Below are 18258 nucleotides of genomic sequence, written 5' to 3' on the forward strand. Positions count from 1 at the left end.
GAAATGGAAGACTACTCCTCCTTTGCTCTTTAACTCATTTCTTTATTTTATTTAAGGAAAAAAAGGAAAACATTCATCTGAAAAACACTATGGTATTTGATTAAGAAGTTTGAAGCTAATTTCAGCATTTAAAAATTCAAATTTCTTCATTGCAATTAGGAAACATATTTTTTACCTTAAGATCTACAACCATGGACTGCACTAGTAGGAAAATGACAGAATTATCTTCCCAGTTGATGTAGGTAGATGCTTTGCAAAGTTTAACACAAGCAATAGCAGCACTTTCAGTCAGCTGTCTGCTCCCACTGTGGCCTGCAAGTGCTTTCCTGAGATTGTCCAGGAAGAGTTTCTGCAGAATTAAAATTGGGAATAGTTATAGCCAGAGCTTTGGTAATGTGTGGTCAGGGTTTTTAGAAACTTCAGTATTAAAACTAACATCACTGTGTTTCCTGATCAGAAGTCATGGATACTGGGGTTGCGAAAAGTAACTTTATGCAGCATTTTGGAGAAACATTATGTTTAATAAAGACATTCATTTTGGATAATTCTAGGGCAATCAGAATACAACTCGCAATCACAGTGTTTGCAGCCACATCAAATTCTCCATCTGCTACAGGTACTGCAATTACAGAACACAGTAAACACACTGCAGAAACCTGGAATGGTACAATACATGCATACCAGTTAGAAGTTATGCTAAGCTTGCTACTGGTGGAAGCAAGGCAATCAACACTCGGATTCAAATCTCCAGGGAGACATCCAAGTGAAGAATAATATTGTTCAGGACATACTATTTGCATGAATTATTGACAGTGGAAGAACATATGCTAGGTGAGAACTTAAAAAGGGTGCAGAAATTTATGTATGGAATTCTAATCTGCTTTATACATAAAAACCATAGTAAAATACATCTGAAATACAGAATAAGCAAGGACAAGCACGCTTTAGAAATCAGAATTAAGTTATTTTTCTTCTCTTACCTTGTTCATTTTAGTTTCCTCTACCACATCCTTTGCTATATCTTGGATTATCTCTGGGCACAGGACCAGGAGTATGATTTGCAGTGGCCAAACTGCTGCTTTACGTTTTGTGCTTTCTGCAAAGCCATCCACTAAGTCAAACAACTTCTCTGCACAATCTGCATAAAATATAAACCCAAGTTCAACACCAATTATAATTATGAAAAGGCAGATAATAGGTATAAAAGAGCAGAGTGATAGCTCCACCTACACGGAAAAAAAATATCCATTTTGCATATTAGTAATATGCTACCTGAGATAAATGGGCTCAAACCATGTAGAGCCATGGTTTATCTGAAAATATAAATTTTCATCCCTTTTTGACTAGAGACAAATACAGCTACTGTTCTTTAATCAAGGTTTGTGTGTTGTTGTTGTTTTTCCTGTACCTAGATGAAAAATATTTAAAGAATTTGCAGCTTTCGGGTTATATTTCCTTGTGTTGTGAACCACCAAACGAATCTATTTAAAAGTTGCATCAAGAGAGAAATCAGACAGCCATACATCCCTGCCTGCCCTGAAAATATTGACAGGAATTAGTTTCTAACATGCAGACTTCATAAGAAGAAAAGAGGGGACAAAAACGAATGTGGGGATGTCTTGGGGGGAAAAAACAAAACAACAACAAAAGAACACCCCCCCACATCCCCCCAAACCCTTAGGACTTAACAGGAAAAAAATAAAACCAACTTTTGAACACCACATCATTTGTTATGCCTTACCAGCCATATCAGTCTGTGGTGTTTGATACAGCTTTGTGAATTCATCAGGATAGTTTTCCACCCAGTTCCAAAATGCCTGCAGGTAACAAAAAACATCTTTACATTCCAGAGCTTAAAAATATTTTTATTTTTGAATTATGTATTTAAATGGAGAGATTTTACTCTTACTTCTAAGAACTCAACATTTCTTGCAGAACATATGCATTGAACTGATGCACAAATGCATATTTTACAGTAAATTACTGAATTGCAAATATTTGTAAACTAGAGAAAGTCTGCAATGTAGCAATGAAACAAAATATTATAATACTTGCCTTTTCAAGACTGTTGATAACAGCTAACTGAGCTACTTTCTTCAGGGCTTTAAACTTGAATACAGTCTCTGTAAAGGTAAAACATTCTGCATTTAAACCAATGACTTCATGCTACCCCAATATTTTTTAATGTTTCAGTAAAAATATATATGAATATTTGGAGTAAAACACAGCAATAAAAAGATACATGCATCAATGCTGTTGTATCATCTCCAACTAGTCATATACAGATATATTTCCAAAAAAAACCACAACACGTTCACATCATACCTTGCAAAAGTCGTTTTAGTTTTGAACAATCCACACTGATGTACTGTAAAAGTTCAATATCATGAACATCAGCATTATCTTCTGAACAAACAGTCAGTTCCTGCAATCTAAAATATACAAAATAAATTAACTTCTCAACCAGATGATGTCAGGTAGGTATAAACTCACACCTGTGATTTTATATACTGTTGAATAGCAGAAGAATATTATATGATGATGCCCTCTTATAAATTTTTTTCATGTTTAGAAACGAAAGACACATTTCGCATGATTAAGAGCTAATATTAAAGTCTTGTTCTCAGCCATACTGAGAACAGACCTAGAAATACCAGTGATAAGTCTCACAAGACACCCATACCATCTGGTGACAGTCTGTTTACACCCAAGTTTTGTCTAAATCTTTCTGTTATCTCCCATAATGTAGCTATAATCTTGCCATTTTTTCATCTAAATATTACAATCACGGAGACATGACACCTTTAGACTACCGCTCCGTAGTGGCAAGTTTTGTCCCAGCTAACTTCTCTAGAGCAAAGCAATGACTAATGACAATTAATGGCACTGAAGTAAGCTCCAACCGTATTTTAAGATGAAAAAAGTCCATGTTTTTTTGGCCTAAGGAAAGGGATGAAGTTTAATCATACCATTCTAAATCCAATGGCGCCATTTCATACTTTTGTATTCGATGATTTACTAAACTTCTCATCAGATACTAACCCACTAATAACTAAATCATATGTTCTCACAAAACTAAAGATTGCCGTGTCTTGTTCCAAAGCTACAGATGTGTTTTTGACATGGAATGCGATTTCTAGTACTACACACAAAAGCAGCTCTTCATTTCTTCAACGCCAGGGAAGTTTAACAGCCCACGCTGGGAATGGGAAGGTCCCCACTGCTGTGCTTTTCGTGCCAAAAATCCCCCAGCTGCTGTACAAGGCCTAGAAATATGCCTAAACAGGAAGCACAGGTCAAAAGATCAGCAATGTTAACTGTCGGCAAGCTGACCCCTGTGGAGATCAGCAACAATTGGTCAAGTATTTAACTATTTCTGTACAAGCCATCTTGAAGAGAAAAGCAGGTCAGGGAAAAGCACTACACTCCAGCTCAAACCCATGGTAAGAAGGGTGTTGGCACTTGAGAACTAAACCATGCTAGGGACGTATGAATAAGTACAGATTCATGGACTAAATTCAAAGACTGTCAAAAAATCTCATCTGAAAAATACTTCCTATAAAAGGAGCAAAAGAAATCGTTTCCTTTTCTATAAGCAACAGAACATAATCAACCTATTGAGTAAAACCACATCCTCCATGCTAGCTGCCAAGTCTATGTTCTTGAAACAGTTACTGAAGTTATTAAGGGTTCTTTAAAAGTTTTGAAAATACTTAAAATTTCAAATAATTTTAGTTTGATTCCTAAAATGCAAATATTTTCCAAAAAAATGAATTCATTTTTGTTTACATTATAAGGAGCATATACATCTTTTTTTCAATTCAATTGGCATATTCATTGCTATTCAACCATAGAAGGGTGTGCAAAATCCACTCCTAATACATCAAGGATGTTGCTAGCTGTAACAATGTGTGATAAGAGCTAAGCTGCTTCAAGCAACTTTCAAAAAACATCAAAGCAATTCAGTAATAAAAAGCTCAATACACAACTTCAATGGACTGTCAAATGCTGAAGCATCAGAAAGACCTGGAACATGGCAAAAAGAGCAAAGAATAGACGGAAATGTTGGACTGTCTCTCTCCTTACTTAGAAAAGTATAAAAGTTTTAAAGTTATTTTTACAGTAAATGTGGTGTGAAGCCCAAGTCAGTCAGAAGACAAATGGGTCTTTTCCAACAACTAACAAACAATGCTCGAGTCCAGCTGGTTTGTTCCCCCCTCGGCATAAGACAGGCTTAACGTAATAACCTTCAAGCAGGAAGAAATGGGAAGGAAAAGAGTTTTAGGGCTCCAACAGAAGTTGCAAACAATCTGAAATTTTGCGTTCTAAATTCATAAATATATGGATATAAGTCATAACCTTCAGCATCCTTTTTTCTCCAAAACACCTTGCATCCACAAGAGATTATTCAACTTCAGGCTACAACAATACGCTTCTCTGGGTTATGATTAGTTTCACTCTAAAATAGCATTTAACTTGGATTTACAAAAGGAGATAGAAAAAAGCACAATAAATGCAGCTCACAGAAAATATGCTGACAGTAACCCAGAATGGGTATGAAACAGGTACCTTTTCTAACCTGAAACTTCAGTAAAATTTTGAAAAACAGATGGGTTTCATTTAAGAACTATCCTGCTAAATATCATTTAAACAGTTATTAACATTTCTCAAAAATGAAAGACTGAAGTTCACGACAGATGTTCTAGACAGCAATATTTAGTAGGCATTCTAATACAGTGGCTAAGTCAAGCTACCGAAACACCTACCTGGTGGAAATGCGGCTGAACACAGCGTTAAAGTTATTGCAGCTAAGAGAAAAAAGAACCCCCGAGGCAGAATTGCGCAGTTCGGCTGCATGCTGGTTGCCTTCACGGTAAGTGTGGATGAAGTGGCAGATTTCTGGCAGCAACTGTTTTACCAGCATAGTCTCGTCTAGTCGCATGGTATCCTTTGGTTGCTAAAAATAAACATTTGGTAGTTCATGATATTCTACTTTCTAGGTTTGGAGGAAAAAAAAAAAAAATCTGCCACTGGCAGGACAGGACCTGAATCTAAACTTCAAATTCTGCCTGCACACTACCACTGACCATAGTAGAGTCCACAGAAAAGGATTCTTCCCATTTGAACAATAACCCTACTCATTCAAATCACGTTACCTTTTCAAATTAATCTCCAAAATGCACAGGACACTAACTTGATCAATACTACTGGGCATAATAACAAACTAGGTTTTGAAGTGAAATATGCTTCCTTTTTGAGAAATGTACCGTCAGCCTATGCAAAACATTAGCAGTAAAGCATTAACTATCTTGGCTTTGAATGGAAGCTCAAAGGGCAAAGATCCATCCTTACTCCTCTTTCTCTTTTCTATTCTGACCCCTATATTTTGACAGCAAGTAATTTATTTTTTTTTTAAAGGAACTGAAAAAGAAGTGTTCCTCCATTGCTCTTGCCTGGGATTGCTCTATATGAGTGGAAAATGTCTCTAATTTCCTGAAAAAAGAAAAATCCAATTTTTGCCAGTTTGTACAGTATGAGACATAAGGAAACTATTTAGAAAAGAATTCGAAGTGAAACTTTGCTCTACTAAGAACGAGATTTAACAGAAGGGTCAGCATTAAAGCTTTCTAAAATTCTACCAATGAATTTACCATAGGGAATTGGGAAGTTTCAGAGACTCCCACTTAGTTGACCTGCGTCCTGTTGCCATGAGAACTTGATGAAACATTGAGCAAGAACAGTGAGCAAGAAATACGTCTGAAGATATCACAGAACACAACGCTCTTTGTATAGAACTTTGGCTCAGTCTTATTGAACATATACTGGCTCAACTTGCTCTCATTTGAATGGACAAACCAAGAAGCATTCAGCATAATTTTAGGCTGCTCAGATATCATCATGTACCAGGAAAAGCACACTAACATTTCAAGCAAAACATACGTAAGAAATTTTTAAAGAAATTAATTTTGGAAGTGAAACAGTTTTTTTGGTGTTTTTTTTTTTGATTAATTACATCAAAGACAGAAAATGTACCAAAAAAAAAGTATTTACTTCAGCTTTTACAGCTGAACATTATTATGCAAAATGTATTTACCTGGATCTTTTGTGAATTTAGATGAATCCACAATTATTCAGGTTGTTTCAGTACTGTAATACAAGACATGCTGCTTGACAAACCTAACTGTAATATAGTTGTTACCTTATAAAAAAAGAACCTTCAAAAACAATTACAGGGAAACTGCAAAGAGCCTAGATGTTTTCATGACATTCATCCAGGAATACAGCTTTAAAAAAATCCTTCTTGTTAAAGGAATAAGCCACAGATTTGCAAGTTCTGCTCACAGAGAAGTTTGGCTTTGCAATTACACAGTTTAACACAGTGAGTTGTACAGCCGTTTACATCCCAAAGGTAATAGCAAACTGCCTTTCAGCACAGCTGATTGGAAACCTCAGGACTGGACTCCCAATGGAAGCTTGGACAGAGTTAACTAATATAAACTAGGAAACACCTGGAAAAGTAATTTTTTAGAGTAGCAATAGCGAAGTTTCTGCTGTATATACAATTACAAAAAACTGAAATGAAATTATTTCACCTAATGAAAGTCACAAGAAATCTTCAGAAAAATCAACATTGTTTGCAGAAAACCTAGAACTATAAAACAAATATTCATAATAAATTGTCCACTACTTCTAACATGATTTACTATCACACTACTTTTTAAGTTGTGGGATTACTTTTTTTTTCAACCATCTATTCAAAAATATTAAAGTAGAATGCATCACAAGCATTCAAAGTTTATAGTAATCTAGCTACACTTGATAACCAAATCTAATTCTTTATCCGCGTGCCTTATCTTACTCCAGTTCACACGTGCCTCTCTGAGTACAGCTGTCCACAATTCTTTAACAAATTGTTATAAGAAAGACATTATTTGTAACTCCAGAAATTAGTTGAGTAGTAGGAAGGCCGAAATCAAAAAAATTACTTGGATCTATTTAGCTGAAAAAGTATTTCTAATCATTACTACCACAGGTACTATTATTAATTTTAAGAAGTAAAAAAACATCCCACAAATCCTTAAATTATCAATTATGTAAATTACTTGCATTTATAGAAAGTTTTAACGTTTTTTAAATAGCATTAATTCCACTTTGCTCTAAATCAGAAACTTTAACTTAAAGTTAAACTTTAAGTTTTAACTTTAGTACCAGTAATAATTAATACACAGACATTTGACTTATACCCTCTAACTCATTTGATACCAAGTTAGCAATTGCTTATGCAAGCCTACTTACCCCTGCCAGACATTTTTCCAGTGTATCCAAGATAATCAGCTGAGATAGATATAAGTTCTTTTCAGCAGTTTCTCCAAATATTCTCTGGAAGAAGAAAAGATAAGGATTCATCTGAGACGCACAAATTTGACTTGTAATGCATTAAAGTAAAGTAGCAGAGTGGCATAGTAAGTTATGGCTCCTTTACCGCTCCAGTGTTAAGTTCAGAAATAAAGCCAGCAAAAAAATAGATTGAAATAGGAATTAAAACCTGAAGAACTTACTGAAGAAATTACTGAAGGAATATCTTTGTTCAATCTGCAATGCCAAATCTAATCAGGAACAAGCAGTTACTGCAAAGTAAGACTGGAGGTGCGCTGCAGCCCCTTGCCTTCCTCAGACCATCATTTTCTTTATTCGGAAATGAAGGTTATACCTTTTCACAAACTATCGTGGTATCAATTACTCTTAACTCTTATTTAATTTTGTATTTCATTGCCAACATTTTACTCAACAGAAATGACATTACAACAAATCCATATCTACAACGTTACTCAAGTGCTGCAAAATTTAGCAGAGACCACAGGAAGAAACACATGAGACCCTCCAAAAAGATGAACAGAAACAGGATGGAGGTAGAATTCCATCCAGCATTTATGCTGTTGTCCAATTTTATTGCCAGCAACAGTGACCAGTTCCAGCAATATGAAGACAGCAAAATAAGGCAGAAAAGATTTAGCCCAACCTGTATTGGTACTACTGCCTGCACATGCAACACAACGTGAAGTCGCCCGAAGAAGTCACATCTCAAACCGCGTGACAGGATAGTTCAACTCATTGCAACTTTGAGCAGAGTGCAAACCCTCAAAACTTTTTTCTAGTATTAAGACAGTCTCTTGGTCCATTTTGTTCACCCTACAGGAATCCTCTAAAAATACTGCTGACTCATACAGTAGCTCATTCCATCAAACACAGGAAACCTTAAGTCTTGCTCCTCAGCACAAAGCAAATGTTGATTTTTTTTTTTTTTTTTAAACAAGGTCTTTCTATTTATGATTCATAGATTTTGAGACAAAACTTGTTTTAAATACATAGGTTTCTCACTTATCAGACAATCTTAAATATCACATTCCTTCATACCTATGGAGTTTAAATACAATGAATTCTCTCTTGAAAGGGATTATTGGTAGTTTTAAGCAGCTTAAAATCACTAATAATAGGGCAACCTATTTTCTGATTTTATCAGTCCTTCATAATGTTACAGCAGATGAACGTCTCTATGTAACTGACAACCAACTGGGCTCACTGCAAACTATGTTACTAAAACCATTAAAAAAAAAGAAGTATTGCTAGAGTTTGGCCGGTTCCATTACCTGTCTGCGGAGATGCCAAATGATCGATCACACATCAGATGGCTTCGTGACTCAACAAACTAAGCTTTTCTCATCACAAATCCAAAACCAGATCTTCCTTGAAAAAAAATCAAACTGCATCTTTCTCCTCATAAAGGATTCCTAAACTTCCTATTTGTGCAACTTGATGGCAACAGTTATTTTTCTAGAGTGGACACTATGGATATGCACCAGATTTTTTCCTTTCGGGCTTCTCTCCTGTTTGGTTCACTGAGATCTATTTTAAATGATAGTTTAAGACAAAAGCAGTATGCAGAAGGAAAACACCTACTAAGACATTTGGCTCTAAAGATTTCTCTTTGGAACTCATAGAAAGATCACCTTGAACCTTATCCCTTTATATCAGTGCCCTCAAGTACCAACATCAAGTGGTTCAATGAGGCTGCAATCCACATCAAATAATAATGGGAGCGATGTGTATCGCTTCTACAAATTCTTCATTCCTTTTTCCTACTGACTAGTAAAGTATGCCTTTGGAAGTGTAAGTCTAGAGTGGCAATATTAGACAAGAGATTGTTTTCAAAGCTTTTTTTTTTTTTCGTTTTAACATGGTTCTGATAGAAATTCAGCTGGTTGTTTGTTAAATTGGTATTTTTTTATACACATGGACACAAATGCTAAAGCATCCAAACAGCCTGGAAAATTCAAATAACCTAAGTTTTACATCTTTTTCCCTTCTTCTCCCAGCAGAGTCACTCACTGGCAGGACAGTTGAGAAAAAAACCTCAATGTGGCTGCTCAGTAGCTCTGTTAACCTGCTGCATTCCTCTAAAAGCTTTGCTCACGCTGCTTCCCTAGCTACCTGAAGCAACTTCTGTGTGTTGAAGAACGTCCTCCCCCACCTCCCACCAAGCAATGCATTCTACTGGTTTGCACAGCTGGTATCTAACCACTGCTTAGAGACCCAAGGTAGTGTTAGGTACCCTTAGGCACCTGCTCCTTAGCGAGCCACACACCTTCCCCGCTACAGACCCTTCCCATGAATGACACAAGAGTCCCCTTAATCACCTTCCTTCCTCTGCCACAACCATCTCATCACCTTTATAGGTAACACAGCTCAGTGCTGTTGGTGATGGCATACGAAGATGAAAAGAAAATATTTAAGTGTAAAAGGTGATCATCATTTTGACTAAATTTCAGTGCTTCTCTGCAGAGATTGTATAATATGAATAGATAAAAATCATTATGAAAATCACCCAACAATCCAAAATTAGAGAACTTACCATGTTATTAACATTTTTTAAGATATTAGTGAGACCACTGATGACCAGGGAGAACTTGTACTTGGAAATGTTTATGAGACACTCCTTGTTGTGCTCCGTGCTGACTTTGGTGTGGGTATTCTGCTGACCAGCTTTTATTGGAAGCTACAAAAAGAGAAAAGTAGTATAAGCTTTTTACATTGAGACTTACACCTTTAGAGATGGATTAAGAATTTTTAAGACACCAGGAACAACCTTGCAATACATTCTACAAGAGACAACTACAAACAAATTGATTATTTCACCTGCATTTCTCTTTCTACTAGAGATATGTATAAAACTGAATTCCCATGCTCGCCTATTTCTTTTTCTGAATTGAAGCCAAACCTCTACTCTGTGACAATTTTTCCACAAATCTAATGTCAAAAGGAGCAGAAAAACGCAGGATAGAATTCTGAGAAGACAAAACTTTATTTGAAGAATAGGCTAGTTAAATACCAGAAGACTTCCTAAGGGTAACACCTGCAAGCTAAAACCCGTGTCCTGAGAGCTGAGCGGAGGTAAAACCCGAGCAGCTCACACCGGAGGCGAGCTGTTGGGCGGTTCCATGGCCGTCCTCTGCCCCCCAGGACAGGGCTGCAGGCCCAGAGCCGCGGGGCCCCTTCTGCCCCAGGCTGCGGCTTGCTGGGAGCCCTGGCAAACGCCCCGAGCCTGGCCTCCCGACAGAGCCCCCCACGCACTCCAAGAGCTAACCTCGACTCGTGAGCCCCACCTCAGCCACCTCTCCTCACCAGCCAGCACCAAAGGCTATGCTGCAACGCAGCTTTTCCAGAAAAGACAAGGTTCGGTGACTGAACAGTACCGCGATGTCGATCCTACTGAGTGGACACCAGACACTGTTTCATACTGTACCCAAATCCTGTGAGGGTCCCAAACTAGCCGCTTCCCTCCCATACTCTTTGCTGGACTCAATCATTTCCAAACTATCACACAAACACGCGGAAAGCAATATTTCATAAAAATTCATTTTACTGAAGATCTACATTTTCATAAAAGAACAAGAACCAAAAATGGGAACAAAAAAGGTATGAGTATTATTGTTCCTTTTCATAAATCACATGAACCATTTACACTGCAAAGTATGACCCAAGAATTCTCCACCTAATCAAGTGCTACTGTAAGTCCTAAATTCAACTAGAATTCTCAATAAACATGTATTCTGAAAGACACCGATAGCTCAAAATGAATGCCACAATGCAATATTTTCACATGGAAAAGGGTATCTTGCAAAAAATAAAATAAAATAAAATAAAATAAACATTAAAAAAAAAATCCAAGGAATTAACAACAGCTCTACAGCTGCAGCACGCTTCTTTCAGTATCTTGGCCAGTTGGAGCATTTTACCAGTTATATTACAAAGTACATAAATATAACAGTCAAGACACTAAGTTTCGTTTGGCTTCTTCAACACAGAAACAAGGACAACCATCAAAACTTATTTTCAATGCAGAGAAAACGTACAGAGAAGACATGGCTTTCTTATCTCTGAAAGTTATAATGCAGACTTTCATCTTCTAGGTTTGAGAGGGCAAAACAGGAGAACAGGAGAACAGGAATGGCCTAGACCAGAAAACCCCTCTTTCTGCATGAACCTAGGCTTACTCCCGTCTTAGACCTTTCAGAAGGAGCCGAGCACCTTTCCAGAGGAGTTCACAGAACTTCCTGCACAAGCAAGAATTCTGCTTTGGGGAAACAGAGAGGGAGAATCGGAGCAGTCTGGGTTGGAAGAGACCTGGTGATTGCAGTGTCCATGCTGCTGCTGAAAGCAGGGCCGTAGATCTGGTTACCCAGGGCCTTGTAAAGCCAGGTCTGCTCTCCAGCAGAGCTACGTCCCGGCCAGTCAGACCCAGCCCTCGCGGCTGCCCGGTTCTGCTCCATCCTGGACGCGGGATTTCACGTTTACCTGTGCTGGCCTCCCGCAGGTGGCCTCGGCCCTGCACGCGGCCTGTGCAGGTCTCCCTGAGGCGGCTCTACCTGACAGGGCTCTGCTCCCGCCCAGCTCAGGGCGCGGGCTCGTTCCTCACAGTCACCCGCCCAGGACCGTCTCTGCCAGCCCTTCATCACTACCTTTGCTGTTGAGTTTCAAGGCCCATATTTAACATGCTACATGAACTTTACTGAAGAACCCAGAACTTGAAACGTTTTTTTCAACAATACTTTCGATTGCATCGTTACTTGTAATCTACTTTACATCAACGTCTCCCGTTTGTAGGGAAATGGACCTCTAACATGCTGTCTAACTTTTATGCCTGACTGCAACTTCCTCTGCATAGAAATTGTGGTTTGGTTTAAGTATTGGTTCTTTTGGGCACCAGGGACTAAGATCAGGATGGAAATGCTGCTCTCCCTAAGGGCAGGGCAGACTCCTAAGTCAAAATGAGCGAATGGGATCGCACCGGTCACCCGCCTCGCACAGCACCTCGCCTCCAGGAGCGGGCACAGCAGATACTTCTAGAGGACAACAAGCACCAGAAGATCTACGAGGAACGCTTCCTTTCAGCTCAGTGGCTTTGGGATCTTTTGCACCCAGTGTTGCATGCAGAGCACCACGGGCAGAGACCGCGTCAGATCAACCCCTTCAAAGCAGCTCTGCCAGGTTTTCGCCTGCACAGCACCCGGTGGCACCAAGCTCCGTAGGGCAGCCAGGCTGATTTTCACCTCATTCTGTAATTCGCTCGCAAGTTGTCAGATTGTAATGCTTTAGAACAGTGTGATGTATTTCACTGTGCTAATTTCAAAACTGGGAAAAGCACATCAAAGCTTTTATGACTCAGGCTTTGTTTTCATTGATAGATGTTATTTTTACAATATATTTTCGGAAGTCATTAGTGGAAAATAGATACATTTAATTAAAAATTTCAGCATTACTAGTACTTTTTATTTGAATTTTCAAGTCGCTGTGCTGACAACAGCAGAAAAGCTCAATACCACTGAGTGATAAAACACTTCAGAACTGCCTCTCAAAGGCTTGTGTCAGAGATCTTCTTCTGTGTGCTTCCATGCTACGGAATCATCGTATTACACACTTCTGGAGCTTCCTGCCACAACAGCCACTGCAGCAAGGTCACCTAGAAGTAAAATTGCTTTTTATACTACCATTTAAAATAGGAAGCTATATAAAAAGGAAATATTAGCACTGAATTTTTTTTAGATTTCTCAGCTATTTCCGCTGGGCTCTCTGACACGCTGGAACACTTTCTGCACCCTAACTGTAGGCAGCGCCAGCGCTGAGCGACCAGAAAGAAACTGGTCAGCTTCTACACAAATATCACCAAGCTAAACCTTACAAGAAAAAAAGAGTTCAACAACTTCACTCTTATTGTCTTTGTTTTAGAAAAAAGGAGACTGATGCAAGTGGTTTCCTCTATAGCTTTTATTTGAATTAGAAAAAAAAATAAAAATTAGAGCACAAAGCTTAAATATAGATGGAGCTTCCAACCACAAGCACAGGCATCATTTTGATCTCATCCCAGTTTAGCAAAGGGACGGCCACTGCTCCAATCCAACTGTTTTCACCACTGAAATAGGAAGCAGCAGTCAACAACCTTATAAACTACGCTGGTGCATGGACAACCCACATAGAGGCATGCTGTGATACAGCCTCTCTCTTACTCACATTAACTAAGTCAGGTTAAAGTGTCAAATAAGCTAAAGAGGACAGGGAACAATGGCATTTTGGTCCTTGAGCTGCTTTATTTTATGCATCAGGCAAAGGAAAAATGTGTAGACAGAATCTGGTACCTTTCCAACTATCTAATTTTATATCTTTTAAGATGAATTGAAACAGAACCTCACTGCAAAAGACAAGGAAAAGCCATTATGTAGCTGAGCCTGACAGTTGCCATAACAGAGTAGAAGACCCTGCATATCCTGAATTATAGGACAGAAGTGATGTTTTCAGGTACTGCTGAAGCAACTAGAAAAGCAAAACTGTATAGCAGCACACATCAGCCACGCAAGCACCCTGTTAAACTGTTAAAGCACTACATTTGACCACACAGACAGTTTAAGTCAAACTCTGTCTCTAGAAATGCATTTCTAACTTCATTTTAAGACAGCCTGCTGACCTATGTATAATTTTTCCCAAATCCTTTATTGATACTTGTCCTGAAATTCAACAATTCCCATAAAGCTTATTAAATGCAAAGAGGTAACAAATTACTAGTAGAAGAAAAGGCAAAAGATACATTATACCAGATTATTATTTTGTTGTTTTTGAAAGACATACAGTAACAGGTAAACTTTAGAAATATTAGAGATCTGCATGACATACCCTCGTTAGGATTGTTAAAACCAATCCAGTTGAACTAGTGGCTATTAAAAGATGTATTTTTAAAAAAATCAATAATTGTTATCTACAGGATGCAGAACCCTCTCTCAACTTGCCAAAGTAAAATGAATTTTTTCTATCCTCATGAAAAAATTTTCATAAATTGATTCATAAATAACATCATTTAAGAAAAAAATGAGTAGGCCAACTCACAGATAAACACAATCATAGTATCTTAGAAAACAAGGAAAGCTTCAAACGGCTTTCCAACATACACCACACTTGGCATCTGTTAAGTTACTGCCTCTATGCATTAACATGGCATAAATTATTAAGCATTCTACACAATGGTGCCTGAAGGCCACGAGTCACCTGGTCAACTTTGTCTGGAGTGATATCCGCAAGGTCTGTGACACCAGCTGGAGAGGGAAAACTCAAAGGCTTTCCCATGTCTAGTTACTCCTACCTATCTGGTTCTGGAGTGAAATGTTGCAGCCTTTTCAGACCTGTGAGATAACTTTGCCAATTAAAAACTGAAAAAAAAAAAAGAAAGTGGCTATTCCAGAAGAAAAAAAAGATTTAATATGCATGCTTAACAAGACCTTTATGGTCAGATTATAAAAACTCATTCTGAAACTCTGAAGTGCAGGATTGCAAAGCTGTTTAAAAAGTGGAAAGCACTGAGGTATCTGATGGTACACAATACTGTAGCACCTTTGGAAGCATCCTCCTTTAGAGGCTGATGTGCTTGTATCCAAGAATGTTCAGTTAAGGAATCCCTTCATTGATCATAGATGTCAATTATTAAGAAAACTGGATCTGTTTTCCATATGCGTAGAAGAGATGCTAGCAGCTGTTTAGGTATCCTCTAACCTGATACAAAAGGTACAGTCTTTTGATGAAAGTACATGGATATTGATTTGAAATTGATAACACTAATAGCCTTGAATATATCTGTACCATATTCCACTCAGCTGAGAAAAGCTAACATTAAGCCATTTCCTTTATCACCTATAATTAATAAACACAAAGTTAAACCACCTTTATTTATCAAAAGACAGTCTTTAATGCCCTTATTTTCAGAAGTTACAGAACAAGCTTACGAGCTTTATCACGGGTTGAAAAGAGCTTTACCAGTGGTTGAAAATCACCACTTCAGCTTTCCTGTGCAAGACACAACTTCGCAGAACTTCAAGACCTCCGAATCGGGCCGATGAACGGTCTGCCACTGGCCCACGACAACAGCGACTGACTCGCCACCGGGACGACCCCAGCGCAGGCAGCGGCCACCACTCAGCTGCAGGCAGGGCTGCTGCAATTCAGCTTTCGAGATTTGCCTTCCAAGCGGTGCCAAAGCCTGCAGAGCCCCTCGCTGCCCCCACCATGCCCACTGCCAGAAAAGCAGCAAGGTGTAAATCACCTTGGAGAGGGAAAGGTGGGAGACTGTTCCAGGCAATTCACCTCGGGGAAGGAAATTCCCAGCTTGTCTGGAAGGGGCTCGTCATCTTCAGCAACTAGCTGGAGATGTCTGAACACACTGAGGCTTGTTCCTTTGATTCAGGTTCAAAAGTAAGTAACAAACATAACATCTAGAAAAAAAAATCTCCAGTGCTATCCTTACAGCACAAAAACATACCTGGCTTTTTCCTCTCATATAATTTATTGGAACTTCTCCAGTAGGCTGTAATGCACAGACGTACGGGAGAGACAGAAAATATGCACAGCACCATTATTTCCTCAGCATTACCTGTTACAGATCTTTTTAGGAATCAACGTGCACCTCCTCCCGCAACTAAAAACATGCACTGCATCACCTTCTAAAAAGCATTCATTTGGTAAAAGAGCCTCATAACTAAGTCTTCTGAAGAACAGGAACACTGAAAATACCTTACAGATGTTGCCCTAAAAAAATAACATTTTCAAAAGGTTAGCTAAAAGTTGTTACTGGAGAAAAAATAAAAAGTATATTTACCTACACCATAAACACAAAATGCTGTGTTAAATAGGGAAGAATCATCAAAGCACCCTGGCGCTGTTCAGCAGCTCACTAAGAGACTGGGGTAACATCTGCTGCACGTGGACCACTCCTGTATCTGTTCTTCAGGGCACCATCTGCACGCAGCCTAGCAGTTCTTCTGCAATATGTTACGTACATTGGTTCAGAAAAGTAAGGTCAAGGCTGCTTCAGGTTTACGCTAGAGAAGGAAGAAGTAGTGCCCTTTGTGCTTAAGGGCAGGGTCACAGTCTGACTGGGCTCCCCCCAAGTCCTGCAGAAATCTTTCAGGCAGAGCAGTTGCAGAAAAAAAGCTCCATCTTCTGCACAGACCAGCCCTACCTTACAGCAAAGATACCATTTTGCTTGAGAAGCGCAGCCATTCAGAACTCACGTGAAATACTTTGAAATATGTACTTATTACTGCTAGTGGTTTCTTAACTAGCCAAGATGAAAAACAGCAATGAAAGACACAAAGCCAGTACTTGCAGCCACTGCTTTTCCAGGTTTCTGACTCTGTATAGATTTCAAATGCCACAGAGAGAAGCAACAGGAGGAGGGAATATTTGCCTTACCTTAATGCCTTTTAACGAAAGGAAGAATGGAACACTCCTGGTGGCGCTCAGTTTTTACAAAAGCTTTCGTAACTGAAAGCAATCATATTTCTCAAACTACAAATGGGGAGCCTAAACCATAATCCACATAATAAAGGGCTTCTTTCATTTAAGTATATTAAAATCGCTTCAGTCACCACAAGTTTATACAGGATTAATACCTTTTATTCTATCTGATAGTCTTTAAAACAGCTTAGATTTAAATGGTTTAGGCAGTAAGGCTTCTCTAAGTTTAGAAGAACTGTTTCACTACCGCATCAGCCTTCCCATGACTTCAGCTGTAACACATCAAAAAATACTATAAAAATACAGTACATAAAACTGTAAGTGAACATTTCCATGGGAAAAGAGAGACCATTTTATTTTACAAAGACCTGATTATGTCTGAAATCACAGAGAATTTTACTAAAACATAGCCTAGCCTCTTCGTGCTACTGAAGCCTAATTCCATCCAGATCACTGAAAGTTTTGAAACATACAGTAATAACAACCAGTACTACAAATGAAATCACTCGACAGATTTTGAACGTGCTACATAAGAAACGTGATCTAGTCTCCCATGAACCGTCAATAGCTTCTTTCTGCACCAGCTGAAACCTTCAAGCAGTCTTCAAGGATAGCTCAAAGAAGAGTGCACTGCAGCAGTCAACGCCTGAGACGTGAGCGCAGCTGGGCAAAACTGGCACTATATTTGAAAAATGTATTCAGTAAGCCACTCACTGGTTAATTCATAAAACTATGCTCGCCATTCATTTTAGGCCCACAGAATCATACACACAAAAGCAGATTTTGGTTAAAGCAGCATTTATAACAATAAACAAGAGTAGACAAGAACAGACTGGTTTGCACTGATTTTTGTTGTTTTCAGTACAGATTAGCATTCTCTCAGTTTGTTGTTCATCTGTCTTAAAATGAATTCAGGCACTTAGCAAATGAATGAGAAGCCTGTCTACATCAATAAATTTTGGTGAAAAATGGTTGCATTTTCTTCCTTTTAGAATGAATAAACCTTGAAAAGCTGTATGTTCTCTCCCCCGCAGAAAACAAACCAAAACAACTGCCAGCCCAAAGCAAACACGAGTTCCCCTGCCTTACTCAGACACACCGATGATATAACACGTAGTGGCAGTCCGGCTCCCTCAGTGCTGAACCAAAAGGTCCTGCGTTCAGAAGGGCAGACACAGCATGCAAACGCTCAAAACTGCATCACCACTAAAATGGCACGCACTACACTGAGTATATTTTTATGAAATACAAACTTGATTTTCAGATGAGCAATCTAAAATACAGCAAAAGTCGGTAACTTCATAGCCACGGGACTACCCAAAGAGGACGCCCAAGTGAAGAGTTACAAGAAACACAGAAGCATCACCACTGATTCAGAACACATTTAGTAGTGGTAAGGGTGTCACAGTAACCTGGCAACTGAGT

At 38.7% G+C, this 18258-nt stretch overlaps 1 protein-coding gene across 3 annotated transcripts in view; it reads right to left on the bottom strand.

Annotated features, from left to right (window-relative positions):
- NF1 (neurofibromin 1) overlaps window positions 1–18258 on the bottom strand; it is a 99945-nt gene that overhangs the window by 79678 nt on the left and 2009 nt on the right. For all 3 annotated transcript variants that reach the window (XR_010825790.1, XM_066979781.1, XM_066979779.1), the window contains exons 2-9: window positions 9911–10054; window positions 7297–7380; window positions 4767–4957; window positions 2326–2432; window positions 2056–2123; window positions 1742–1817; window positions 981–1138; window positions 176–349 (exon numbers count right to left, since the gene is read on the bottom strand). Coding sequence is in view for 2 of the 3 variants with exons in the window: in XM_066979781.1 (XP_066835882.1) it covers window positions 176–349; window positions 981–1138; window positions 1742–1817; window positions 2056–2123; window positions 2326–2432; window positions 4767–4957; window positions 7297–7380; window positions 9911–10054 (1002 nt within the window). In the remaining variant the exon portion in view is untranslated. The remainder of the gene's footprint in view (window positions 1–175; window positions 350–980; window positions 1139–1741; window positions 1818–2055; window positions 2124–2325; window positions 2433–4766; window positions 4958–7296; window positions 7381–9910; window positions 10055–18258) is intronic.

This window comes from Anser cygnoides, chromosome 18, assembly GCF_040182565.1.
Source record: "Anser cygnoides isolate HZ-2024a breed goose chromosome 18, Taihu_goose_T2T_genome, whole genome shotgun sequence".
NCBI lineage: Eukaryota > Metazoa > Chordata > Aves > Anseriformes > Anatidae > Anser > Anser cygnoides.